The sequence below is a fragment of the Dama dama genome, chromosome 12 (assembly GCF_033118175.1).
Source record: "Dama dama isolate Ldn47 chromosome 12, ASM3311817v1, whole genome shotgun sequence".
Classification (NCBI taxonomy): domain Eukaryota; kingdom Metazoa; phylum Chordata; class Mammalia; order Artiodactyla; family Cervidae; genus Dama; species Dama dama.
This window is the reverse complement of record NC_083692.1, coordinates 63,886,514-63,913,220: the sequence shown is the minus strand read 5'-3', so window position 1 is coordinate 63,913,220 and position 26,707 is coordinate 63,886,514. Positions and strand designations below refer to the sequence as shown.

Here is a 26,707-nt window from a genome sequence, read left to right as displayed (position 1 = left end):
GTGGTCTATTGAGATCAGAGTTCAGCAAACTCCTTTGGCCATATCTGGTCCACTAGCTGTTTTTGTAAATAACATTTTACTAGAATATGGCCTCTGTCATTTGTTTATGTGTTCTCTGTGGTTGCTTTTATGGTATAGTGATAGAGGCAAGAAGTTGCATCTATTAAAATGGTCCACAAAGCCTCAGATACTTAACTATACCCTTTACAGAAAAGTTTGCCAACCTCTGTTTTAGATTTTCCATCTCTTCTGAAGTCAATTTTGATTTGAACTTGTTAATTTCTGCCCTTTAAAATAATTAATTCCTTCTTCCAGTGATAATTTCATAGTTTTTCCTTGTCTCATAGTCAGTAATTTTATAGGATGTGTTTGTCTACTGTTTTGTCATGATTAGATTGTGGTTATGCATTTTTGGCAAGAATACCACAGAAACTGTGCCCTCTCAGTTAGGGTTGCCAGATAAAGCAAAGAAAAATGCAGGATACTGGCTATTTTAGAATTTCAGAGAAACAACAAATAGCACTGTGGTATATATTCCATGCAATGCTTTATCCTCAATATTTCAGAGGGTACCTGATGTCATTATGTCTTGTTAGTGATGTTAACCTTGAAGTTACAGTAGTGGCTAGAATCTCTCCACTGAAAGTTAATATTTTTCTCTTTATAATTAATAAACATCATGGGAACGATAGAGACCATGCAAATATACTATTTTATCTCAAGTTTTTGCCCACTTATTTTAGCATCCATTGGTGTATGCCTGAAAAAATTATTAATGTGATGTTTTAATGGCAATTTTGTATTTCCCTAATTTCTTCTACATTTATTGATTCTTCTGGTATTTCTGTAAGGAAGTGTTATCCTTTCTCTCCCTATTTAGATTTATCCAGTTATTTATTTTGTTCAATTTGGAGTCATAAATATTTCATTCTATGAGCTATAATCCAGTATTATCATTATTAATTTAATTGCCCAGATTGTTCCAGATTTTATTATTTGGAGTTCTTTTTCTTTCAGATTGAGTCTTATGCCCTTTTAACATGCCCATCCTTTCTGAGCACTTCCTTTAGTTCATTTATTCTTTTATTGTTGCTGCTGTTATAGCTTGTTGACTTTTAGTACATTCACAGAGTGGAATATCCATCGACACAATTAATTTTGGGGTATTTTCATTACCCCAAAAAGGAACCTTTTACCCTCCTTAGTTATTACTTCTCAAACACACGATCCCCAACTCTTTGTAAACCATTAATCTACTTACTTCCTGCCTCTATGGATGTATGTATTCTGGACATTTCATATAAATAGAATTATACAATATATGGTCCTTTATGACTGGCTTCTTTTAGTCATAATATTTCCAGGGTTTCTTGATGTCCTGCAGTTGCTATAACAAATTACCATAAACAGAGTGGCTTAAAACAACGGAAACTTCTTCCAGAGTTCTTGAGGCGGGGAGTGTGAAATCGTGGTGTCAACAGGGCCAGGCTGCTTTTGAAAATTCTAGGGGAAGAATCGAGAGTTCCATGCCTCTAGATTCCATGCCTCTTTCTTAGATTCTGGTAGTGGCTGACAGTCCCTAGCTTGTAACTGGATCACTCCAGCCTCTGCCTCTGGCATCACATGGCTTCTCCCCCTGTGTCTCTCTGTCCCTATGTCTTCACGTGGCTTTCTTATAAGGACACCTGTCGTTGGATGTAGGTCCCACTCTAATCCAGTAGGATCTCATTGTAACTCGATTATATCTGCAAAGACCCTATTTCCAAATACAGTTACACTTACAGAAGGCAGAAGTTAGGACTTCAGTGTATCTTTTTTTGAACCCACAGCAGGGTTCATCCACACTGTGGAAATCAGAATTTCATTCCTTTTTATGGCCAAAAATATCACACTGTATGATTATCATATTTATTTGTCCATTCATAAGTTGATGGACATTTTAGTTTGTTTCCACTTTTTACCTAATATGAATAATGCTGCTGTGAAAGGGAGATGCTCAGCAAGATGAGGCCTGGGACCTGTTCACTAGATCCAGGCACATGGATCTAGCAATGGCTAGCTTTGAGTGGGTTCAGAAGGGGATAGAGGCAGTAGGTGGAAAACGGTGACAGTCCTTTCAGGTCTATCTTTGAAGAGCAAAGATGCTTATAAAGGAAGGATTTTAAAGGTGGGAGAAATCTTTGCATGCTTAAATGCTCATACGAAGAATCTAGTGAAGAGGAAGAGGTGGAGGCAATAAGTGAAGAGCGAGGTGATCAGTAGTGAAAAGTTCTTAAGAAGGTGGCAAAATATCTCAGTCTGCCAAGCAGACTGGATGTTGCAGGAAGAAGAAAGGTGAGGATGGAGACAGAGTACCTCTGTTTACGTCTTCTTGTCTTTAAAGCAGCACAAGGTTAGGAACTGATGATAGAGTTTGGATGGTAAGTGCCTTTTAGATCCACCAGAAGTCAAGGGTCATGCCATTGAGGAGCTGCTTGCAGTAAAGGTGGGGTCTGGCTCCAAATTTCCTGATGATGGGAAAGATTGAAGGCAGGCAGAGACAGAAGACAACAGAGGATGAGATGGTTGGATGGCATCACTGACTCAATGGACATGAGTTTGAGCAAACTCCGGGAGATGGTGAAGGACAGGGAAGCAAGGTGTGCTGCAGTCCATGGGACTGCAAAGAGTAAGACACAATTTAGTGACTGGACTGGAACGGGTTCCACATTACAACCTTGGGCTTAGCCATTGGACGTGGGGCTGGGGCCAAAAATCAAGCTTTTCACAGCCCATCACTCTCCCTCCCCATCCCACCTCCCAGTTGGGCTGTTTGCTGCTCACACTAAACACAGCTCCAGCCATGGCCTCATTCCAGTTGCTTCAATGGGCAGAGGGTCCCCCCCACCCAATGACGCCTGGTACCTCTCAGGCCCCAGTTTATACTGATCCCTGTTGGAACTCTTCTACAAGCAACCTTGAACTTGTGGCTTGAGGGGCAAGGAAACTCTCCAGGGACTGGTTTCTATTGCTCTTGCCTTCTTGGGGGCATCCAGCTTCCTGTAATCCCAGTGGGGATGGCCTTTTCACTGGAGCCTTTATATTGAAGACTGTCTGTGCAGTTCAGAGGAAGAGATGACCCTGCACCGGCTTTCTGGCGCTCTGCTCTCTCGCTCCCTCGGCTCTGGTCCTGAGCATCTTCTCTTCTGCAGGGCAACACAAACTTGCCTGATTCCAGAGACTCCTGGGTAGGGGAAGTGCGGGGCCGCTCTTCAGTGAGGAACAATCAGCTGAATCTGGCCAGCTCTGCCTGGAAAAGCTTAGCTTATGGTGAGTGGTGGGGCAGGTACCTGCCTTGTGTGGGGACTTCAGGGCTGAGGTCTGCTAGATCCTGGGGGGCCGCTATCCCTCAGGATGCCGGTGCTGCCCCAAGGCCCTGATGCTCAGGAGCCTCCACCTACCTATTCATTGTAGGCCGCAGTGCCGCCTTGGGCAGTTGCTGCTGTTCCCCATCCAGCCTGTCCAGCCTGGGGACCTCCTTCTCCTCCTCATACAAGGATTTGGCCAAGCACATCGTGGACCTCTCTATGGCTGATGTGAGGTTTCCCGCAGCAGACTCTGCTCGGTGGGGAGGGAGGAGGAAGAAGGGAGGAACAGGGCAGCTGAGGGCTTCTTCAGCAGCTCTCTCTCTTCACAAAAGGGGCAGTTCAGGAAACGCTAGCCTGAGGGACTCATCCAAGGGCCTGCTCTGTACCAGCTGTGCCCACTAATCTGGGTGTGGTCACTGTGTCCCCAGGTGATGGCTGCTTGCTCACATAACCTGAACAACCTCTTCAGCTGCCGGGCAGCAGCTGGCTGGAAGTAAGTTGCTTTGCACAGCGTCTTCTTGTTGCAGCTCTGCTGGCCTTGTCTCCTCCTTTGCCTTCTCTACCCTGGCTTCCTTGAGTCCCTCACCTGAGCTCTTCTGTGACCCTAGAACCCAATTTTCACCCCCTCCTCTTCTTCTCCACCCTTGGTGTCTCCCCCAGCCATCAGGGTGAGGAGCAGGAGGTGCAGTTGTACTACAAGATGTTCTCTTCCACCCGGCATGGCTTCCTGGGGGCTGGCGTGGTGTCCCAGCCACTGTCTCATGTGTGGGCAGCTGTGAGTGACCCCACCTTGTGGCCCCTGTACCATAAGCCCATCCAGACAGCGAGGCTGCACCAGCGGGTGACCAACAGCATCAACCTGGGTGAGCCCAGGGAACAGAGGCAGCGCTCTTGGGAGGCTGGGTACTCAGGCTTGGTCTAGCGGGGTGTCAGGCTGTAGAATGATATGTCGCTGGGCACCTTCTGACTTTCTGCATCCCTGCCCCTACAGTGTATCTGGTGTGCAATACCACCGTGTGTGCACTGAAGCAGCCACGGGATTTCTGTTGTGTCTGCGTGGAAGCCAGAGAGGTGCCTGCCTTGCTGGTGGTAAAGATGTGGGAGGAACTTGGGCTGGTGTGTTGTGAAAAGCAATCTCTGTGGGCATCCGGTCCTCTGGCGGGGGTGGAGGGCAAACTGGACATGATGTGTGGCGGGGAGGGCCTCGAAGGCTGGTCTTTCCATGGTACTGCCTGCACTGGAGCCTGTCCCTGGTGGAGCCGCATTACATAGGCTGAACTCACACTGCTGTTTCCAGGGGCAACTGTCTATCATGGCAGCCCAGTCTGTGTATGATGCATCCATGCCGAGACCCAGCAGGGAGATGGTCCGAGGGGAGATCCTGCCCAGTGCCTGGATCCTGCAGCCCCTCACCGTGGAAGGGAAGGAGATCACCAGAGTCATCTACCTGGCCCAGGTGATCCACCTCCTGCAGCTGGTCTCACAGCATGCCTTGATTTGACCCCAGCCCCATGGGAGCTTACTGTAAAGCTGTTCAACATCCTTTAGGACCCAGGACCTGTGGCCTGAAGCTGGAGGTTTAAGGGTTTCTTGGGTCACAAGTCAGTGGCAAATCAGAGAGGAAGGAATGAGGCAGAGCTGATCAACCTTCTTGAAAGCTGCTCTTTTCAGAGCCTGGTGGCCTTCATCCTCTGGCTGTTCCCAGGGTCCTCACTCCTGAGGCCGAGTGACTCTAGATGAGTCACTGTGAGGCAGAGCAGCAGCCTTATTCCCCTGATTTGACATTGGGAAGTGAAGCTTTTGTCTAGATCTGAGCAGCAGCGCACAGGACTGTGCAGAGTTGGGTTCAGAGTTTGTCCCATCACCGCAGCTACTTACGGCTGAAGTATGCCCCAGTGCACACCTTTAACTCTTCCCTCTCTGGTTTATTTCAGGTAGAACTTGGTGCTCCAGGATTCCCCCCTCAACTTCTAAGCTCCTTCATCAAACAGCAGCCACTGGTTATAGCCAGACTGGCTTCCTTCCTTGGTAGTTAGCATCTCACAGTCAAGACGGCACTCCAGGCTGCCCCCGAGATGCTGGGGCGGTTCTTGTTACTCTCTGTATCCTGACGCAAGAAGAGCCAAGGCTACCTGCTGTGGCTGACTGAACAGGCGGCATTCCGCCCCGAAGTTCCAGTGAAACCTGGTCGGCACTTGGTCACAGCTGGCACCTCTGCAGAGCAAGGGGGCTTGAGCTTCTGGCTCTGGCTGTCCAGAGTGAATGAAGCTCAACTCACCTTTTTGGATTTCTCACCTTTTTTTCCTGTCTCTGGGACCCTATGGCATATAGGCCACTCGAGGATCAGGATTGGGTACAGCCAGTAGAGCTGGGAAATGGCAGTGCTCTGACATGGTGCTTACTTAGTTTGGTGCAGCCCTTGGGCTGGTAGAGAAGCAAGCTGCCATCCGCCAGCACTCAGAATCTGCCTCCAGCATTCAGCTCCATGTGTGGGATGGAGTGTTAGGAAATACCAAAACAGAAAATGGTTTAAAAAACATCTACACAAACAAGAACAATGATGTAGAATTGTTTCTCCTCCTTGAATCTTTACAAATTGCTTTATTATTAATTTTTGCCTTGCCCCCACTCACTTCCTTTCCCTCGAAGGAGAGGACGTTCATTTGGGTCTTGGCCCCAGTTAGGAGTACTGACCGGTGCTGTGTTATGGAGCCATTGCTCCAGAGCTCAGTAGAATGAGAAAACCACTGTAGAGGCTGTCTGGATAGATTTAGGGTAAGGGTGGGGCCCCAGATCCTTGAGGAAGACTGGGGATGGGGCTTGGGCATCTCTCATTTCAGAGATGAAAAACTGTCTTTTGAAGACAGGAGGGATGATAATGGACTTCCTAGAGGAGGTTAAGTTATTTGTTAGGAGGAAGCTCAGTTCCATTCCTTACCTCACTCGAAGGCTTGTTTCCAGCCTTCAGGCTCTTGAGCATTCCACACACTGCTGTAGCCCCTTCTGTTCTAGGGTTGGATGGAGACTGGGTTCAGTTTTCTGACTGAACTTGAGCTTTTATTCTGTATGGTTACTTGAAAGTGCTAGGGGTGGGCGAGATTCTTGGCTTCAGTTCTGGTGCCCAGAATCTTTGGTAGAAGAGGATGACCATATAGGGGTTGAGAAGATGTGGTAAAAAGGTAAATTTCTGCATAGTCCAGCAGAGATTTATATTTCTGAAAGTATTTGCAGGATTTTTCCTCCCTCTTACCTCAGATTAAGTTATTTATATATTATTGAAGGTTTTTTTTTAAATTGCTTTTAAACTTATTTTTCTGGTTAATATTTTGGTAACACTTGATATATTTAACACCCTATTTATGTACTCCCATCTCTTTTCATATGATTAAGACCACTGATTGAAAAGTTCAGAACACTTGCAAATTAAAAGTCCAGTGTGTACGTTTATTCAGTGAAGACTACCCTGGGATAGCCTAAATGTGTCATTTGAGCTCAGTATTCAGCCTGGATTATGATGGCAGTAACTGTTCATGGCCCGGTTTCAAGCTATACAGTTTACACATATATACTGTTTCCTATGAGCTCAGCACTGCTTTGCATATAAAGAGCAACCAGATTAGTTGCCCAGCTACTGCCAGCTGTAGCCCAAGTATGAACAAGAGGGACGATTCCAGAAGAGTCATTGGCACACCCAGCGGTAATCACAGAGCCCTGGAAGGAAGCTCTTTGCAGGTATGTACCTCTGGGGCTTCTGAGGCAGAGCCAGCAATGGGAATCTGAACATGTGGGCAGCCCCAGGGAGACCATATCCCCTGAACTAGAGAAGCCACAAGCCAGGCATGTGAGTCAGCAAATCAAAGAACATTAGCTGACGCTGGTGTCAAGATATTTGGTTCTAAGGACTTTATTGTGCATTAGAATCACAGAAAGGACTTGACATCCCAGGCTGGCCCCCACTCAAGTTTCTGATTTAGAGGCCTGGAGGGGCCCACATATTTGTATTTCTAGGAAGTCCCAGGTGATTGTGAGGCTGCTGGTCTGGAGACCACACTTTGAAAACCACTGTTTTAGATAAGTAGTAGAAAGCAGGCATATGGAAAAGAATGTAAATACTAAGAGTTCACTAGTTCATTAGCTGCCTGTCTCTCATTCCTTTCTTATTGCCTGCATAAAGTAAGCCTTTAAGGTTCACACAGACCAGCATTATTTCCTGAATTGGGCCTGTTGCTATTTATCTGAGTAGCCTTTAACTCAGCATCTTCCAGGGCTCCAGGCTTTCCCCCCTGCTTGCTTGTCTATCTCACCTCACATGGAGCCGAGTGTCTGAAGTCGCTGCTCACCTTGGGACTCAGCTTCTGGAGCAGTGCTTCCAGAGCCATACCTGATGGGTGCAGAAAGATAAGACATTTCTTAAAACTTTTTTGGTTCCCAAGTATTCAGAACTTTCAGAATTTCCTATAGGAAATGTATGTTAGATTCAAAGTACAGATGAAGAAAAAAGGTTCAGATGCAAAAACTTATTGACTCAGATGAGCTGAGGGGAAGGGCAGGTCACAGCCTGACTAGGCAGAAGTGTGACTGGAGAGGTATGGGAGACGTTCCCATTTTCACCCTTCTGTGCTGACAGGACCTACTATAATGGCACACAGCAGACCTCTTTAGGCCCAGAGCCTCTTACCTACCCTTCCTTGGGTTGGAGACCTCTTTGACAGCTGAGAACTTTTCCTCTAAGAAATACACACACATGCACAGACAGATTTTGTGTCACTTCAAGAGGGTTCACTGAGTACCCTTCTTTCCCTGGCAGAGACTGAATCTCTCTGTACACACTGCCAAAGTAGAAAAACCATGGATTTTACAGGAATGAGTTTAATGCACATTATCAAAGTAGTGCTTTCTTAGAATCAGTGCACCATTTATAGACATGTAGAATGCTTCCGTTCTGAGTCAACTCAAACATCCCCAACTCCTGCCCCCCCCCCCAAAAAAAAACAAGCATCCCAAGGGCTGGTGAGTAGAAATTTCACACATCCTAAACCTTTAAAGGGAGTTGCACAGAAGTCAGTACTGTTGGCAGTGAGCTAATAAGGGCCCCAGGCTCTCTGACTTTCAGGTCTCACATATGGGAACATTTAGTCTCTGCTGAGTGGCCAAGCCACTAGGACAGCTCTATCCTGTCAATACCCACCTCCAAGCCCACCTGAGACTTTGCAGTCTTCTGTAGGGACGAAAAAGGTGAAAAAAACTAGACAAGAGCCCTTGTAAAGAAAACAGTTTATTTTAAAAAGCTCTAGTGTTCTGCCCGCGCTTGGCCCCTGGATGGAGCTAGAGTCAAAAGTTACTACCTGCACGGGACTGAAGGCAGGCAGGGTGCAAGGTAAAAGGCAGGTTTCTATCGGGCGAGCCCCACATCTGTTGTACATTTTTAAGGAGATGGCAGTCCAGCTCCTGGTGGTAAGAAAATGTAGACTCCCAAGATTCATGTTTAACTTTACTCACAAGTTAAGTAGAAGTCAGTTGCCTTTGTCATGATTTTCCAAACCACAAAGCTTTAAGAGATACTGGGGTAGCAGCAAGTGGGGCTCGAATCTTGTGTCAACAAGTCCCCACAGGTCATTTCACTTAGTATCCAAGTAGTAAAGCCAACTCTTCTTCTCCGGGACTGGAGTCTCTAGGTTTTTCCACCATAATCCTGAATCCAGGGACCCCTCCTTCTTCCTCTCGGACTTGGGATGGTGAGCCTGCCGTCCGTGGGATGCCAGGCAGCCACACACTTCCTTCATATGTGAGCAGGAAGCCTGATGACAGACGGAGCTACTTCACAGCAGCACGGGTCACAGTGGGCACTTGGGGTGGCTCTGGGGCCTCCTGAGGCACAGTCAGGCTGGGTTCCAGCGCTCCGGTGAGATGCCTAAAGTAGGGACCCTTTCCAGCCCTAGCTCTGGGCCAGCACAGTCCCCCGGTTTGGCTGTACCAGTTCACAAGCTCTTAGCTGGGGTTCTGGCACATGGGGCTCAGCTAAAAACAGGTTGAACAGTGTTGCTAATTCTTCAGAGAAATCCTGGAATAAGCAGAAAGGTGACTGAAAAAGCAGACACATAATTCTAAATTGTTCACCCTTTTTACTAAAAATCAGTCCCAAATATGAAGCCCTAGCTAAGCAGTGAGTAGACAACACAGGTATTTTATTTTTTCCCAACGGCCTTCTACATGGAAATGGACTTGTCCCGTTAGTACTCTAGGACGCTCAGGTCCAACAGGGTGAGCCTCTATTGGAAGGCTCAGAACCACTAGTAAGTACTTCATATGCACATTATTTCATCTTGAAAAACCCCATAAGGTCTAAGTTATTCCCATCTTATGGATGAAGAAACTACTTTGCCCTAAATCACATTAAGGACTGACTAAGCTTAAAAGTCCAGGTTATCCTGATTATAAACACCCACAGTTGGGAATTCCCTAGCAATCCAGTGGTTAGGACCCTGCAGTTTCACTGCCAGGGCCTGGGTTCAATCCCTGACCCTGCAAGACAAGCAGTGTGGCCAGAAACAACCCCACCATCAGAGGGTTTTGCCAGAGGTATGCCATGCTTTCTCACTATGCCATCTTCCCTTTCTCCATGGACACAGTCCTTCATATAACAGCTACTTAGAAGGAGGTGCCCCAGAGAAGTCATTTAATTTCAGGGTGGTCCTCAAGACATCTGACAATATTCGCTGAGCTTTGGAAGATCCTCAGGATGCCAGGCCCTATCACCTGCCCCCCTTTCAGGATAAAAGGGACATGACACCTATTCTCTCTCCAAATAGAATATGAAGACTCCTTACCCCTGGCCACTGGGTCTCATGGAGGCTGCCTAGGCAAGCCTCTATCTCCATCCGTCTCATCAGACCTTTCTCTACCAGCTCCCGGAGCAAGAAGAGCAGCAGGTCCCACTGCAATACATATGGAGAGAGAGGTCAGGGGGGCTAAGAGGATCGCACAGTGACCCTGATACAGAGGACAGAGCTGCTGAGGGAGAAGGGGAGATGAGACTGAGGAGTCTCTCTGAGTGTACAGGAGAAAATAAGTACAGCCCCAGAAAAGGGGACTAAACCAGCTAATAACATTTGGGGCAGAGGGTGTAAAAGATGACTGCAGAGGCTTCTAAGAAGCCTGTCCGCCAGCCCCCATCCACCTTCTCTGGCTCACCTCCCTCGGCCGGGTGTCTGCCAGAAGCCCCACGTTTCTTGGCCTCAGCAGTAGCTGCAGTGGAACTGGCACCTGAAAGTCATCCTTCCACAGGGAGAGCAGCATGAGCAGGAGCCTCCGAGCCTGTCCCCTCTCCAGCTGGTGCTGTGCTGGAGGCCCCAGGATGGGAATTTGATCTGCAACTGTGGGGAGAGAGAAAAGCCAAGCTTTAAGAAGTGGAGGCAAGGTCATGTGTCCCTGGGAGGAAGAAGAGCAGAAAACTGTTTTCTAATCTTGCTTGTACCCAACCCAGAGAACTGGGGGATCTGGCAACAGAGGGATGTGATAAAAAGGAGCCATACCAAGGAGGGACGCTAACTCCACAGAGCACTTTGCCAGATGCTGCTCAGCCGGTGGGCACAGGAACTGTGGGGGAAAAACAGGAGACCCCAGACATTAGCACCGTAATTCAAGCAGCAGTCCTGGGCCAGTGCAGCTCTGATTACCAGGCACTGGACAAGGATAGGAAAGAAGAGCATCATGCCATGTCTCACCTGGCGGCACCGCAGCATCTGGCCCAGTTGGCCCAGCAGCTGCTCCAGATACTCGGGGGCAACTCCCTCCTCAGGGTCCCGGGGCCCCACAGCCAGGGAGAGCACATCCTGGAGAGAGGAAGGGTGGCCGCAGAGTAAGGCTTCAAGCCAGGCCAGGGCCAAGGAGGCCACAGAGAATGTGACTTGGGGTGGGGATCAGCCAGTGGAGACAGGCAGAAAGGAAAGGTGAAGTAATGGGCCAAGGTGCCCTTGGGACTTGGGCAGGGCAAGGCAGGACAGCACAGCTGGGAGAAGCGGCCAAGTGGACAACAGGGGGAACAGATGGATCGGGTAAGCCAAGGGACAGTGTGCTGCCGAGAGCTCAAGATGTCGTACCAAGCAGTTCTGAAAGCATTTATGTCCTATCACGTACATGTAGTATTTTCTGTCCCTCATGATTCTCCGTTCATTTTCTCAGGAGAGTCGAGGCCTCAGGACAGAAATCATCTGTGTATTGAAAACCAGTAGCTAATGGCTGCTGAGAGTTTCCTTCTCCGTCTTAGATACTCTCGAACTTGAGTCAGTCCTTTTTCATCCCTAGTTTAAATCTTTATTACAACACTACTACTGCAGATCTGGGCCAGTTACTAGTTTAGGTCCCTGCCCCAACCACTCCAGTTCTGCTCCTGAGAATGAAAACAGCCCCAGACAATTTGTAAATGACGGAACGTGGCTGTGTTCCAATAAAATTTTATTACAAAAACAAGCAGCAGGTTGGATTTGGCCCGCGAATTGTTCAGATTCCTGTTCTAGACCATATAAATCCTTTTTATCAAATTAAGAGCACTGATAAATTATTCTTATTGCCTGTAACCAAACAAGCATCATCTCCCACATAGGAGAGTGTTTCTGAAATACTGTCCCAATACTGGGATGACTGTTCCTTAGAACTTCCCTACTGCACTAGATAGCCATTCCCTACTCCACTCCTGGTATCATCTATGTACCATGTACTCAGTCAACAATTTTCACATTTACCTTCTTCCCTTTCACCCTTTTGGGTGATTCAAGTGCAAAAGTCAGAGAAGAGCAATTACTAAAACCATTCAATTCAGTTTGGCCCTACCTAACTCCATTCAGTAACAAAATGGAAACTAGTTGGACAACACAGAAAGCTGCTACACAAATACTGGAGCTGAGGAAGAAAGAAGGGCAACCAGGAAGAGAGCAGGGAGCAGGAGGAGGGGAGCCGAAGGGAGTAGGGAGCTGTGTACTTTTATCTCGGAGATGAGGTGGGAGGGGAGGGGAGCATGGTGCTCACAGGCACGGGAGCAGCCCCTCCGCTCCCCCCGGGCAGCTGGCTCAGGACCCTGGGCTCGAAGCGTGCGACTCACGGCCGCTTTCACCTCCCTTCTGATCAGTGCTGCAAGTAAGAGGGAGGACAGAGAAGGGGTCACCAAAACAGCCCTGCGTAGTCTCACCACGCCAACCCCTGCCCTTCCCTGTTGCCAACTGGCCCTGAGTCCTGTCTCCCCCAGAGTGGCCTCCAACTTCCTGCCAGTCCACTTTTGAAAAACTTGGTCAGTCACTCCCCTTCCCTGGACCTTACCTGTGATGTTGGCTGACAACCATGCACAGGCTTTCTCTGTTGCAAGGCCCACAGCAATGTTCTCTGCACTGCTCAGAACCTGGGACACAGAAGTAGTTTTGAGTCAGGGGCAAGTTAGGACAGTGACGAATGCCCAAGTCCAGGCCTGACCCGCCTACCACCTCATGTGCATGTTCACACACATACAACCCCACAGCACTCCTCTCCTACCACCCCCAGCCCACTAACCCCAGGACCACTTCGTACGTACGGCTGCCGGGGTCTCCTCAGGAAGCAGTGCCCTCACAGCACCTGGGCTCTTCTTTTGGCAGAACCTGAAAGGAGACAGAGGTCAGTGATGTCTGGAGACATCAGCTGGGTCCCTGAGTGCACCAATCCCCTGCCACAGGGGAGGGCATGCTCAGCCCTCTGGGCCCAGCCCAGATGCCAGGAGATTGGACACCCAACCACATGCCCTTTCAATTCGACTCTAAACTTGGGTCCTTAAACCTCTGAAAACCAAGATAAGAGCCTACAGAGCAGGCAAAAATAGAATGACAAAAGCAGGGTGGGAAGAGGATATGGAATAAACGATGAATATAAGAAAAAAAGGACAGGAAAGTAAAGGCTAAGAGAAGAGTGGAGATAAGAGGATCCAAACAGGCTGGTCTCTTACTCCCGCCCCTGGGTCAATGCCTCGGCCCCGTGAGGGCACAACTGGGAACACAAGATCTCCAACAGCTGGGCTGGATCGCCCCCTTCTTGTCCCTGCGTCACCAGCTGCTCTTGAAGAAGCGACTCTGCCTGGCGCACCAGCTCTGCCACCAGCGTGGCCCTGTAGCAGGAACAGCAAGATTTTGAGGTGGTTGGAAAGGCTGAATTGGAAAGGGGCTGCAAATTCAAGCAAACCAGGTCAGAACTAACTTGAAAGAATGTTAGCCATTTCAGTCTCCCCCATCCCACTGGGCCCTTGTCCTCTATTACCTGATGTCCCCACCCCTCAGCTGACTTTCCTCAGTTTGGTAACAAGGTGTTAAAAGGGGGAAAATGATAAGGAAGTGAGCCTGGGACCTGCAACACCTTCATTCCCAACCCCCTCAACTCAGACTCACTTGATATGCTTGACACAGTTAGAGCCAATTCTCTCTGCCACAAACTCCACGGTCCTGCGCAGGGAGGGCGGCTGGTTGTGGAAAAAGGCTTGAGCCAGCTGTGCCTGTGGGGAGGAGGGAGCAGTGCAGGGGAGGGCTCCCTTTCTTTCCCTGACCCATGGGGTGGCCCCTGCTTCCACCCTGCCCCTTACCTGCAGCCCCTGTGTGGTCTGGGGAGGCTGGGCTCCCAGGCCCGTGGTGGTGGTGGGGGTGATTTTCCTGACGAAGCCCCCACTCCGTCCACTGCTGCCCGACACCCATGAAGCGAGCAGTTTGCGGAGCTCTCCTGCATCAGAGAAGCCCAAGTGCTTAGTTCCAGAACTGTCCCACCCTCCCAAGCATCCAGACTAAGCATTTGTGGAATAGACAGAATGAGGCATCAGGGAGCGCCTAAGCACAGGACAAAATACGATGGTGCTGGGCCCACGGGGTGCCTTTTGGGTACTCATGAAGGGGCAGGCCGAGGACCGAGGACCCTCGGGGAAGAGTATCCTCACCAATATAGGGGCAGCAAGTGTAGAGCAGGTGCTGGTCCACCACAGGCATGCTGTCCTGGGGGAGAGAACAGGTCAGTTTGGGGAAGGCAAGCTTCCCTTCCTCCCAGAAATGGGGCGGTCAGGTTAGAGAATTACGTGAGACTTCAGCCTCTATTCTGGTTTGTTTTTCTGGGCCTGCCGGCAGGCAGGCTACCTCCTTTACTCTTGTGGTCCCCATGGCTCTGGCTGGACCCCAACACTTACCAAGCCATGCTCTGAAGCTACTGTGTCCACCTCAAATACATCCAACTGACCCTCTTCCAGAAAGAATAGGTCCTCAGGGACTGTGGGAATCTGGCAAGAGATTAGGGCAGTGCCAGCCAGCACTTTAGGGATTCATCACACCTCCGACCTCGTGGTCCCAGGGTTTAGACGACCAGGTTCAAAGCCACCTTCCTCTATGGCAACCCCCATCCTTCCTCCTCTGAGCCTTTAGCTTCTGGCCCCGCTCTTTGTCAGAGTCCTACACTTTCCCTTTCCCCTTCTCCAGCCACAGGAGTCACGTCCCCTTTCCCCAACCTGGACCCTCATTTCACCAACCTGGAAAAGCCAGCCTAGGACAGCAAGCAGCAACAGCTTGTTCAGGAAACACATCTCCCCTTCACTTTCCTTTGACAAGACCAAGCTCCTAAAAGGTGAATGAGGGCGTGAGTGGAATCTATGCAATGAAAGAAATGGAATGGAGTTTAAAAAAAAAAAAAAAAGCTATCACTGGGAAGGTGATTCTCAAAAGGAGACCTAAAAGGGACTTCTGTTGTGTAGGCAGCCAGGTCTCATCACCTCTCCCAGATCCGTACTCACTCTTAGCTGGGCCACAGTAGGAACAGAAAAGGGCCAATCAAGGTGCAAATAACTGCCCACTGTCTTTCCTTGTGGATCAAGGCCTGGCCTCTCCCCTGAGGGTCAGCTACAGCTATGGAAGCACACGGGAAGCACAAGCTGCTTGGCCCTCTTCAAAAAGCAGCAGCCTCAGCGACATTCTCCCTGCGCCCTTCTCTTGAGGCTTGCCCTCTGCTGACTCACCGATGCAGGTGCAGCAGGAGAGTGAAGACGCTGCGGTAGTAGTCCAGCATGGGGACGATGTGGTCAGCCAGAGAGAGGAACTCCACCAGCCAGGGCACCGTGAGGACCGCGCGGCGCGTCCGCAGCCCCTGCTGCAGCAGAGCTCGCACATCCAGGACTGGGGGCACCTGAGAGGGCCAGGGTCAGTCAGAGGCTGGACCCCAGGGGCTGGGGAAAGCCTTCTAACGCCATTGCCGGGCAGCTTCTCCCAGCTCCCTCCTTACCAGCGCCCCCATTCACCTGGCTCCTCAGGGACAGAATGGAGTCCTGGAGCTCACGGGTCGGGGGTGGTTCAGGTCCCCGGTATGGCAGGAAAGCGACAAAGCCCAAGAATTTGGCCAGAAGCCTTAGGCTGAGCAGCACCATAGCAAACTGCCTCCGTTCACCCTGCAGGGCATCAAGAAGTAAAAGGTCCTAAGCATTAGGCTTCTAGAACAAAACCACACCTGTTACAGACTTCTTGAAAATACCTTTTTCCCTCTAGAGCAGAGCCTCCCTTCCTCCGCTTTCTAACCTGCCAGTCCACGTCTGACTCCCCGTCCTCATCACTAGGCTCAGGCTGAGGAAGGGCAAGGCTGTTGAGTTCTCGGATCTTCAAACTCAGACTATCCATGAGATGCTGATTAAACTGGAAGCTATGAAGGGAAGGGGGAAAAAGGTACTGGAGGAGGTGCAGGAAGGATAATAGAGGTGGTGCTCCAGACAGAAAGGCTCAGCAGGACAGACACAGGAGGTCAAGGAACAATGAGGTTACCTTCGTAGGTGAGAGAGTGAGAAGGGAAATGGAAGGAGGAAGTGTGTGTTAGGAGCCCGGGCATCCCCCAGTCCCACCCGCTGACATTCCAGGCCAAGGAGAGCAAACTTGCCCTTCTGGGAACACAAACCTCTTCGGGCCTCTGCCCCCACTCTCGGCAAGACAGGGGGCCTTTACCTGCTGGCACTCAAGATGAAGTCCCTGAAGAAGCCCTGACAGCCTGGGAAGGTAGGGGGTGGGCAGGGGCCCCCACTGCTCTGAGGGGCCACAAGCCGTTCCTGTAGGCGCCGCAGCCGCCCCAGCTTGTCAGCTCCAAGCATATTTAACACATCCGGAGCCTCACCCAAGACAGTGCCCCCAGCACCACCAGGACTCTGACACATCTGGGGCAGGGGGAGGAGGAGAGAAATCGATAAACCAGTGAGTTTTTCTGGAAAGAAGGGCTGAAGAAAATGAGGAGGAAGCACTGAACAATATGGGATGCCCACCCTATATTGTGTGCCATAGATATATTTTTTTAGGTCTGTGTTATATTCTTTTTACAGGTGAAGAAACTGAAATTTTAAGATTCAACACCTGCATAGGGTCACGAGAGCTAGGATTTGAAACCAGACCTAACCCTGTCTGTGCTCGTTCTACCACACCACAAAGCAAGGGCAAGAAAACAGTGAGGGACTGAAAGAGGGCCGGGAGAGCCGGTGTGTGAGGGGCCCATGGAGGCAGGAGGTGTAGGGCGTGAGAGCACTCTGGCTCCCAAGTTTCAACCACCACCCAGAGCAGAACTCTTGTTCACTCTTCAGCCAAGGACCTGCCTGTTCTCCTGGCCTATCCCAAAGTGCCAGCCATTCCTTGGCACCTATAATACATACTGTCCACTGGATACAGATCTCCTGCTGGAGCAATTACCTGGAGAAGTTGTTTTTGGAAAAGTCGAACAAAATGGCTGTGGCTGCAGGCCGCAGACAGTTGACCCATCATGGCTCTGAGGAATAAGAGGCAGGGATGGAGTGTGATGGGAGGAGGAAGAGGAGAAAGATCTGGGAGAACAAGCCAATCCTTGAGACTTTCAGCCCTCTACCAGGGGCTTGAGCAGCCTTCTGCCAGAGCTGGCTGGCACAAGGATATGGGAAGAGGTAAGGGATACTTTCCTTAGCACCAAGATCCCTCAAGGCTAGAGATACACTTACTGAAACTGTCAGTCACTCAGTCATGTCCGACTCTTTGCGACCCCATGAGCTGTAGCCTGCCAGGCTTCTCTGTCCATTGGGATTTCCCAGGCAAGAATACTGGAATGGGTTGCCATTTCCTTCTCCAGGGGATCTTCCCGACCCCGAGACAGAATCTGGGTCTCCTGCATTGCAGGCAGGTTCTTTACCATCTGAGCCACCAGGGGAGCCCTTAACCTTACATTTAGCCAAACATGAAATAAGACCACCCTTCTCATCTTCAGTCTACACTGACTGCCAGTGAGCTTCATGACCAACGTGGAGGGAGATCACCGGACAAGAGCATATTCTTTCTGTATCCCAGTTATCCAGCTACGCAAAGTTATCTGTACTGTCAGATTAGACGATGGAGAAAATAGAGGTTGGGAAGGGTCTAAGCCTGTGACAGGCCAAAACTCATGCAACCTGGAATAACAGTGTTCCGCTTTATCAATCATTTGCAATCACAGAGCAAGTATAAATGATTTCTGAATAGATGATGTTGGAGAAACAAATCCCTTTTGAGGAGAGGCAGAGGTGGCAGTAACTAAGAGATTAAGGAAGACAGAAAACAGCTTTGTGCTAGAAGGAGTTTGGGGTAGGGAGAGAAGCCTTTCTTTAATCAGTCACCCAAACACCACTAAGTCGCTCACTGCTGGAAGCAAGAGAAAGTGACCAGTGTATGAGCACGTACCTGATCCTGCTGCCCAAGCCCTTCTCAAAATCCCAGCCAGGCTCCTCATGGCGGTCTTCCCACTCTCGAAGTACCTCGTAAAACACATCCCTGGCGGGCACATAAGATGTCTGATCAACTGAAGCACAGTTGGCCTAACTCATTCTCAGGCTCAGAACTGAGGACAGGACCATTCACAGCTCCATTCCTTATCCTCTCCAAGGTTCTCTATGTGATAATCCCACAGACCTGGGAGCAGTACACCACATGCTTCACATACTTCTGTGGGCAGTTAAGGCTGATCTGGCACTCATCTGAGAACCCTGTGACCAAAGTCATTACACCTGCGAGAAAGCTGCTACTGTCAAGAGATGCAAATCCATGGCATGAAACAGAATGAGGCTAAGTGGCTCTTAAGATGTTTGCTAGGAAGGGCCTGGTGGTGCTAAACTAGAACCGTTGATGCCAAACCCCTAGTTTCTATGAAAACAACATGGACTGCCTATCCCAGAGAAAATGCTGCTTCATCCCCTCCCTCAAAGTCCCCCTTTTCTTATCACCTCTGTTTTTTGAAAGTATGAAAGGCTCGGTCACTGGAGAAGTTAGCGCGATTGTCAGTTTCTGGCTGAAAGGAGACAGCTTGAGCAGAAGGTGGCATCGCCAGAGAGACCTAAAACATGGCAGTAACATTAGGGACTGAAAGCAGAGTTTGTGCTCAGAAAACTTCATCCCCATATTCTAGTCCAGAGTTTTAGGCCACATGACACTACAGTGGTGTGAGCTGGGCCACCTGAATTATGAGACTGGGAAGGGCCAGGTCCAGGCTAGAAGATGTCTAAGATGGGGTCACTACCTTGGCAACACTGCCCTCATAGGCAGCTCGGAGGCGGCCTTGCAGAGCCGGTGAGAAACACAGTAACCGCTCGTTCTCAGTCAACAGCTTCAATGTCCCTTTGTCCAGGTGGGAAAGAACGCTACAGGGATGAGAGCACACATGACTGAGAATGGGGCAGACTGCAAACAGGCAGCTGGCATCTGCAAACCACCCAGTGTGTTACCTGGAGCACAGAGCAGGTACATAAAGAAAAGTCAAGGGCCAAGGATTAAAGATGATAAAGGCAAAGGGAAAGGAAATGAGACCCTATGGAGCAGCTAACGAGCAAAGCAGAAACAGTAAATAAACCCAAAGGTCAGCTACCAAGACCACTGGGGGCAGTTTGATTCTTTCAAGGGCTAAATTCATAGCTTTGACACGAAACTGAAGGTCACACGTAGGAGAAGGTCTAGGGTCACGACCTCTGTGTCAAGCACAAGCATGTTCCCGAAGTAGCCAGAGAATCAAGTGAATAATGCAAATAAGGTTCAAACGCTTCAGCTGGGGAAACTTACTGAAATTGATGTTCCAAAACCTGCACTGCAAAGAAGACACAATCATGGACACTCTGGAACAGAGGGCTTTCCAGGGAATCTAGAAGGACAGTACCAAGCTGTTGGTTAAAAACAATTTCATTTCCAGACATGATTTTTCAAAAAGAGGCTTGTTCACCAACCTACAGCTCCTGGAGTTGGTTCAAGGTCACTGTGTTTGGCAGCCACCATCCTCCGGGCAGTAAGGAGCTGAAGGACGAAGAAAAGCTCCAAGAAGAGGTTTGGTACCAGGTTCTCTGGTTAAGAAGGAAATTCCAGGGTATTGAAGGCCAGTCAAAACAAAGGCTCAGTTCTACACACCTTATCAATTCTTTTACCCTGTGGTTCTACACGTGTCTTCATTCCAGGGCTCTTTGTTCTCACTCACCTGCAATGCATGAAGAGTAGACAAGGGCAACCAGCTCCAGACGCTGGCGGGAAGATACTCTGGCAGGGTCAGCGGGTTCAGCTGTGAGGTGTCCTGTCCGGCTGGGGTGAGGAGACCCTGATTCTAGGGTGGGACAGGCAGGAGTAGGTGACTGCTGCAGCTGCTTAGAGCTACCGGGAAAGAGAAATGTCATGAGCAGTCAGCATGGCTTCCCCTCCCCAGCCACACTCAGGTTCCTTAGAGACATGTCCACAGCCCAGGAAACAGACCCAGGGTTCCCAGGAGACAAATTAAAAACAGGGAAAAGCCCTGCAAATCCCCCACAGAGGAAGCTGTCATCCCCAGGAACAGCAAGGCCATACCGCTCCTTCCTGAGCATCTCCCGCTCCTCTTGTAGACTTCTGCACCCTGAAGGAAGCCCATGGCCCCAAGAGCTAGTGTCTAAGACTGAGGGTTGGGAACTGGGAACACAGCTGATTGGGGGTGAGGTGAAGCAAGTCTTGGGCTTGGAAAGTGATCGCTCTTCACTCACTGGAGTTGGGTTGATCCTGCGGGAAGGCTTGGTCCTGTTGAAAAGTAGCCATAGGTTTTCCTAATTCCCATCTTCAAGCGTCTCTCCCTCCACCATATCTAGCACCCCTTGCAAAATGCCCCTCACCACGTAGATATTTCACCCCCAACTTTCTTGTAATTACCACGCTCTACTTCAGAGCACCCAGTCATAATTTTTTAACTCCCCTAGCAGAGCCATCTTTCAGAAGAGGGCTGATTCTCACCCTGCAGAGCCGGGGGGAACGGAGCCCACGGGAGGGAACTCCTCCAGGTTGCTGAGGTTTGGCGGATCAGAGCGAGCGAGGCTGGGGCTGCTGGGGCTGCCAGAGCTTCTGGGCCTTCGGCCCCCGGCCCAGGGCAGGCACTCCCCGCTGACCCCCTCCTCCAGGCCCCCGGGGCCGCGGCCTCCTCGTTCGCGGGCCGGCCCCGGGCCCCGCCTCCTGCCCCCACGGCGGGCCGAAGGGGCGTCAGCGGCGGTGGCGCTCGGAGCCTCGATCGGAGGGAAGAGCTGGTTGCGCGCTCCGCGGCCGCCCCGCGGCGGGCCCCCGGATCTCCCTGGCAAGGCTGTCGAGGAGCCCGGGGCCTTGGCGGGGGTTGGGGGGCCCTGTGGGAGGACGCGGCTGCTCTGTTCCCTCAGGAAGTTCAGCAGGAATGGCACGAATTCCTTCCGCAGTGGCCGAAGTGAGCTCAGCGCGGCCGCCTCCCCGGGGTCATCCTGAGGGAGAAGTGGCGAGGGGCGAGTCAGTCAGTTAGCAGCCAGCCCGGGGCCGCGAGCAGCCGGGGCCGCAGGGCGCGCTGAGGGTGGCGGGCGGCCGGGGCAGCGGCCCCTAGTTGGAGCGCACTCGGCCCCGGCTGACAGCCAGGCACTCTAGAGGAATGGGACGGGAAGAGCGGCATCTCCCGCGGGAAGCAGCTTCAGGCCAGGCTGGGGGGCGTGTCGGCGCTGTTACCTCCGAACTCTGGGCGCTGCGCGCGATCCACCGCACAGCGGCTGCGACCGACAGCTCCTCTCGCAGCAGCGACTCCAAAACGGCCGCCATCCCGGTCAGGGCGCTCTGAGGCGACTGCGCAGGCGCCGGCGCGCCACGGGCGCCCTGGGAAGGGCGGGGCCGGCGCCGCGGGGCGACCGTTGGGCCGCGGGGCGGAGGGGCAGGGCCAGGGGCGGAACCGGGGGCGGGAGCCGGGCCGCCGCCGACGGCGGGGCTTCCCCGCGCTGAGGCTGGACTTGGGCCTTGGCTCAAGGCCGTGGCTGGGTCCGTGGCTCCTGACAAGAGGCCCGGTGGTCCGCCAGGTGCAGCGTACTGCTGTCGGTGAAGCCGGGCCCCGGCTGCCCTGGCCCGAGGTGACCTGCCGGGACTCGGGAACGCGGCGGGGAAGACCAAGGGTCCGGGAGAGCGGCCGGACCGTAAAGGTGAACTATTCTCCGGAGAAGATGCCTACATCTTCTACGATAAGCACATTCTTTTCTTTCAAGTTTTCTAGATTCAATCATCACTACCCTAAAGAAATTAAGATAAAGTTTGCTTAACTTCATTTTGACTTTGTCTTTTCAAAAGCTGAGTTTTGAGTCCCCTGCCCACTCGTTTTCCAGCACTCACCAACAACTGATCGATCATTTAAGACTTTAAGTCGGACGGGCTTTTTGGGATCCTCAGCCCACAACCCTTAAAAGTGCCCCAGGCCACCCTGCACACAGATTCGCCGTCTTTATTATCCCTTATACGTTACACGAGGTTAATAGTTCAGCTACTTTGCAGTTTAGCAGTTAATAGGCATACACATGATTAGTTTCTGGCAGCTTGTTATTTCTTAATTTTTCTTATTTCAAAAAATACGAGAATCATCTGTTTGGATGTTGCTGCTTCACTGAGAACTCAAGAAAGGGAAACCGGCTGAGAAAAACAAATGGCACTAACATTCAGGCCAAACCAAACCAGGAAGGGTGAAGCAGTGCTCGCGTGAAAGCCTCCTGAGAGTTCCCTTGGTTCAAAGGACAGTGAAAAAGAGGGGATGCTGGAAAGCAGAAATCACTCCAGTGATACGGGGACGTTTCCTGCAGAGAAGGGAAAAATACCTCCAACCAGCGATACAATGATGGGTTGAAAGAGAGCTTTTAACACTTTCAATTTTATTACATGGGGAACCCTCTCCTCACATCCCTGAACCCTGGTTGTTGTCTGCAGGGGAAAGTGAATACCTAGTTTCTATTCCAGTGCTTCTTTTTCTAGGTCACTTCTGGATGTGCTACTGCATTTATAGAACACTTTCTGCTCCCTGTTGATCCTGTGACCTCCGGTGCATTCAATAACTATTAAATTAGAAAAATATTTCCCACCTCTGAAATCCAAACCATCACACAAACAGAACTAGAGTTTGCATGCGGAATGAATATTTTATTACTAGATTATAAAAATAAAATACAAAATAATTTTAAAACAGAACTTAAAACACTGTACAAAGCTTTAATATGATACAAATGGGAAAATTAAATAAATAATTACACTTTTATGTACAGATGGCCTATACAAAAGCACTCATGTTTCTGCCAATACTCTATGTCCTTGGTTGCCTGAGCAAAAATGCATAAAGAGGGCTGCTTGGAGGGGAAAGGGATACAATACAATACCTTTGGAGGTATTTCAAAGAGTAGTTTCTCATCACTGATTTCATGAAGAGAAGAAAGGGAGAAAACTATGGAACTGTTAAGTTACTCTAACTTGTCTTGCTCGATGAGTGAATTCTTCTGGTTTGCGGTTCCATCTGATTTAAAAGATGCCAATAGTTAGAAACTTTCAAGATTTACATTTAATTCAAAATTAGATGCTTCTCAACTCTCTCTTTTTTCCTAAAAGCTGTAAACTTGTAAGTAAATGACCCAGTGACATCAGCAGTTGGTTATTTTAGGAAAGGAGTCAGGAGGGGAACCAGGAACTGTGCATGAGAAGTGAGGAAGCACAAGCCTGGGTCATCTGTTCTTTTCTTTCCTCAGTTCACAAGTTCACACAATCCAATTTAAGAGCCGCAGTGGTACACGTTACATTTCCTTTAGCTTCCTCTATTTGTATTTCTGAATTAGTGAACTAATTTATCTAACCTGGGAATAGTTTAAAAAGAAAAAATCCCAAGGGCTTTCCCTTCCCTGCGTTGATCCCTAAAATAAACTACATTCAAGCTCTGGTAGGTTTGTTTATCCCTTGTGGATGAGAAGAACACCGAGACAGACCCCAGGGATGGTGAAGTGCCATACAGGAATTTTTAAGGATTTGAAGTGTATATTTTAAGGGCGGGGGGGTGGGTGGGTGGGGTGGAAGGAATATATGGCAGGGGTAGCCTATATAAAAACTAGGTTTACCCAGTGTTTTTAACTTGGTGAGTGAACACTTATGTACACAACATGTATTAAACTACTGAAAAGAAAGAGAAAATTTCCTATCATTAGTGTGTAAAATTATGTCAGCAAGTTCTATAGTCAACATGGGCTCAAAGGTCTGCCTCATGGAATCCTATTCTCTCGGTCAAGGAACCCAGAATCCCTGGCCCAGAGTATCCGAGATACATACTGTGCCCATACTGTCACTTCAATTAAAGAGGCAGATCCTGTTAAAGTTTCACAGGGCAATGAAGAAAAAGGCTTCACTTCCTTTACATGTCTCCTTAAGACCAAGGATCCAGCAAAATCTATGGAAATAATCATCAAATCATTACTGAGTAAAGGTTTCTACTTGGCTCTTTAGTGTTTTAAGATTGTGTATCAGGTCAAGGTGACTTTGATCTTGTCACATACTCTGATTTTCGGATCTGCTTAAGGGAAGTAATTAAATATCAAGCTTATGTTTTAAAAGTTGGAACAGATAACCACAACTGAACTAGAAAATATACTGATGGGTCAAGAATATAATATAATCATTTCATGTCCAGACAAGAATTTGAGGTGTGTAGCATCCAAATTTCCCTTTAAATCAATAGGGGGATCCTTGTCCCATTTGCTGGAGTCACCTAAGAACCATAGGAATTCCCCATTTATTGCCTGCAGTTCTCCCTAGCAGTGCTGGCAATAGATTCTGCAGTCTCCTGAATCTAACTGGCTTAAATTTCTCCTGATTCCAGAGAGACAGTCAAACTCTGGAGAATATCCAATGATATGTTTCCACACTACTCTCACATCCTTGAATTCTATACCAGAGTTCTACCGGATGAAGTGGGACGTCCTAACAACCAACCACCTGGGGTTTCCCATGAACTACTCTTTCTGTATGGTCTGCGGATTAGAACTGCCTCTTGTTCCCATCTCTAAGTTAAGGTCTAAATATGCACCTGTGATTTCTGAACTTGGGTTAATATTGACATGTGAGGACTACCACAGTGGTTACATGCCTTAATCCTGAATACTTTGTTAGAACACAGATGATTAACTATTCTGCAAACAACTGTCTATAGTACCAAACTCAAGAAAATTAAACAACATAGTTGTCATCAACCATTCTATCTCCTCAGTGATACAGGTGCTGAAATCTCTCTCCTTTAGGCAAAGTCCCAACACATGTGTGGTAAATACACACAAACAGAAATGGGCAGATTTTAAAACAGTGAATGCATATAACTTAATTCCAAAACATATAAACATGACAAAACAAATAGTTCCCTAACATATGTCACGCTCTGATATCAAGGAATGAAAAAGTTTTAAAATGTGAAAATTTTGACCTTCAAGGCTAAATCTAGACTTACTTACAAATAAATGTGTTTTCAAGTAGCCAAAGTAAGATGCATTTTTCCCTTAAGCCACTAAATTCTGAATTCTGGATCCTGTTTCTCCTATCACCAATTCTAATGTTAGATTAAGAATGTAGTTCCTAGAACAAAGAATCCTCTGCTCTTGAGGGAAGAAGCATCTGTTTTTAATTCAAAGCTATTGGATATATAAAAACTAGCTATGGTTTTAACTATCTGTCTGGGTTTATGAAACATGCACCAACATTTTTCCTTGTCAATTAAATATAACCATAGAAACAGTCACATAAAAATGTGTGGCCTGGAAGGAATCTCTGATGATTACAGAAGAACCTCAAGTTCCCCTAGTGGCTAAGAGTGACAGAGACAGAGATACTGCACCCTAGTCCACCGGATTAGTAAGCAGCTGAGATTTGTTTAGTGTTTCAAAGCAAACAATACAGAGTGGATAATGGCAACAGTGGGTCTTAATTACCATTTTGCTAGTTATTTAGGACTTGATTAACTTGGCAACTTAAAAAAAAATTTTACTTCACAACATGCAACTTAAAAAACAGAATGTAACCATGCTGCTGTCAGCAAGGCCAGCTTGCACACCACAGTTGAGAGTAACAGTGTCTATTTAAGACTCACCATTCAAGCATGTTTATGATCTGTGCTTTACAGTTAAATTTGATATGACCCAATTTTCATTCTTTGTTCACTGTACGTTAAAGTAAAATGCCTTTAAGCTGTGCAAAAGACTGCTGCGTGGAATTTTAATATTTCAAACAATCTATACACCCTGGAGATTTGGCAGCATAATTTAGGAGTAAGCTACCTAAAGAGACTGAGCTATGGCTAATTTCATCTTCTGCTCCACCCATTCCAGAGACTGGACAAGGGAGGGTAAGGGCAAGCGTGACAAGGTAACTAACCATTTTGTTGTGATAGAAGAATCTAGGAGGCACTTGGTTTTCAAAAGATAATTTTAACTTCTTCCCCATACTACTCTTAATATAGTTTGGCTTGACTTTAAAGGATAGCCAAGTCCCTCATCTTAGAATAACCAAACTGGTTCAGAATTACTTGGATGATCTATGTCACTGAAATGTGAAATATGCCGTCACTAAAAAAAATAAAAATAAATTTAAACAGAACTAACAATAACAACAAAACCCAATTCATTTTCTGTATCATACAGAAATAAAAACAAAAACCCTTGTGCCAAAAGTGCTTTGCTCAGGGCTGCCAACTTCTCTTTTTAGCCCAAGACATCTAAAACCGTAGAGTTTTTTTTTTTTTTTAAAGCAGAGTAAATCTCTATACAAGACAGTCCTTTTAAGTGGATATATTGATACATGAGATATAATTAGTCTTTTTTTGAAAGTATCAGAGCAGAAATATCTTTGGTTAACTCTTTTTCTCTATGTGCAAAATAAAACATTCTTACACAGCAAAATTTTCTCTCTCTGGATCTTGAGTTTGACAATGCCATTTAGAAAAAGGGGCAACAAAGTGGAAAAGTTGGGAGAAAAACGGAAGGACTCAAGAAAGAGAAAAAACATTCAGTTGCTGTGTTGTCATCACTATCAGGTTTAACTTCTAGCAGAGAAGTACCAGTAAGAAAT

The 26,707-nt window shown here is 48.5% G+C and overlaps 3 protein-coding genes across 11 annotated transcripts in view; 1 reads left to right on the top strand and 2 right to left on the bottom strand.

Annotated features, from left to right (window-relative positions):
• STARD9 (StAR related lipid transfer domain containing 9) overlaps nt 1-5,634 on the top strand; it is a 116,862-nt gene extending 111,228 nt beyond the window's left edge. The window contains exons 28-34 of the mRNA XM_061157457.1: nt 3,192-3,309; nt 3,454-3,575; nt 3,776-3,840; nt 4,008-4,210; nt 4,339-4,436; nt 4,645-4,803; nt 5,282-5,634. Coding sequence (XP_061013440.1) covers nt 3,192-3,309; nt 3,454-3,575; nt 3,776-3,840; nt 4,008-4,210; nt 4,339-4,436; nt 4,645-4,803; nt 5,282-5,383 — 867 coding nt within the window. The 3' untranslated portion in view covers nt 5,384-5,634. The remainder of the gene's footprint in view (nt 1-3,191; nt 3,310-3,453; nt 3,576-3,775; nt 3,841-4,007; nt 4,211-4,338; nt 4,437-4,644; nt 4,804-5,281) is intronic.
• A 2,972-nt stretch (nt 5,635-8,606) lies between these two features.
• Nucleotides 8,607-21,424, bottom strand: CDAN1 (codanin 1). 4 transcript variants are annotated; one of them, XM_061157454.1, is made up of 28 exons: nt 21,317-21,424; nt 20,591-21,081; nt 20,177-20,380; nt 19,815-19,984; nt 19,570-19,683; nt 19,409-19,487; nt 18,873-18,993; nt 18,580-18,689; nt 18,041-18,130; nt 17,048-17,123; nt 16,319-16,524; nt 15,902-16,022; nt 15,628-15,774; nt 15,349-15,515; nt 14,866-14,953; nt 14,530-14,619; nt 14,287-14,341; nt 13,942-14,075; nt 13,751-13,854; nt 13,315-13,473; nt 12,910-12,973; nt 12,660-12,738; nt 12,325-12,473; nt 11,072-11,179; nt 10,880-10,943; nt 10,539-10,720; nt 10,175-10,282; nt 8,607-9,408 (listed from the first exon to the last, which is right to left on the bottom strand). In XM_061157454.1, exons 1-28 carry the CDS (start codon nt 21,404-21,406, stop codon nt 9,283-9,285), a joined length of 3,696 nt encoding a protein of 1,231 aa, XP_061013437.1. In that variant the 5' UTR covers nt 21,407-21,424; the 3' UTR covers nt 8,607-9,282. The 4 variants fall into 4 exon arrangements, 2 of the variants coding, with proteins under 2 accessions (XP_061013437.1, XP_061013438.1); XR_009695130.1 differs by lacking the exons at nt 8,607-9,408; nt 10,175-10,282; nt 10,539-10,720 and having other exon boundaries at nt 10,912-10,943; nt 12,372-12,473; XR_009695131.1 differs by lacking the exons at nt 8,607-9,408; nt 10,175-10,282; nt 10,539-10,720; nt 10,880-10,943 and having other exon boundaries at nt 12,906-12,973.
• A 1,530-nt stretch (nt 21,425-22,954) lies between these two features.
• Nucleotides 22,955-26,707, bottom strand: part of TTBK2 (tau tubulin kinase 2) — a 126,376-nt gene continuing 122,623 nt past the window's right edge. For all 6 annotated transcript variants that reach the window (XM_061157450.1, XM_061157448.1, XM_061157449.1 and 3 more), the window contains one exon: nt 22,955-23,126. Coding sequence is in view for 5 of the 6 variants with exons in the window: in XM_061157448.1 (XP_061013431.1) it covers nt 23,074-23,126 (53 nt within the window). In the remaining variant the exon portion in view is untranslated. The remainder of the gene's footprint in view (nt 23,127-26,707) is intronic.

Bases quoted from the DNA above. Each gene is read 5' to 3' on its own strand.
- CDAN1 (XM_061157454.1), bottom strand. From the start codon at position 21,406: ATGGCGGCCGTTTTGGAGTCGCTGCTGCGAGAGGAGCTGTCGGTCGCA. The intron at 12,474-12,659 runs GTAAGGTCCAGG...TCTTACTTGCAG, and splicing joins GTTGTCAGCCAACATCACAG to CACTGATCAGAAGGGAGGTG. The intron at 9,409-10,174 runs GTAAGGAGTCTT...TGCTTATTCCAG, and splicing joins ATGAGACCCAGTGGCCAGGG to GATTTCTCTGAAGAATTAGC.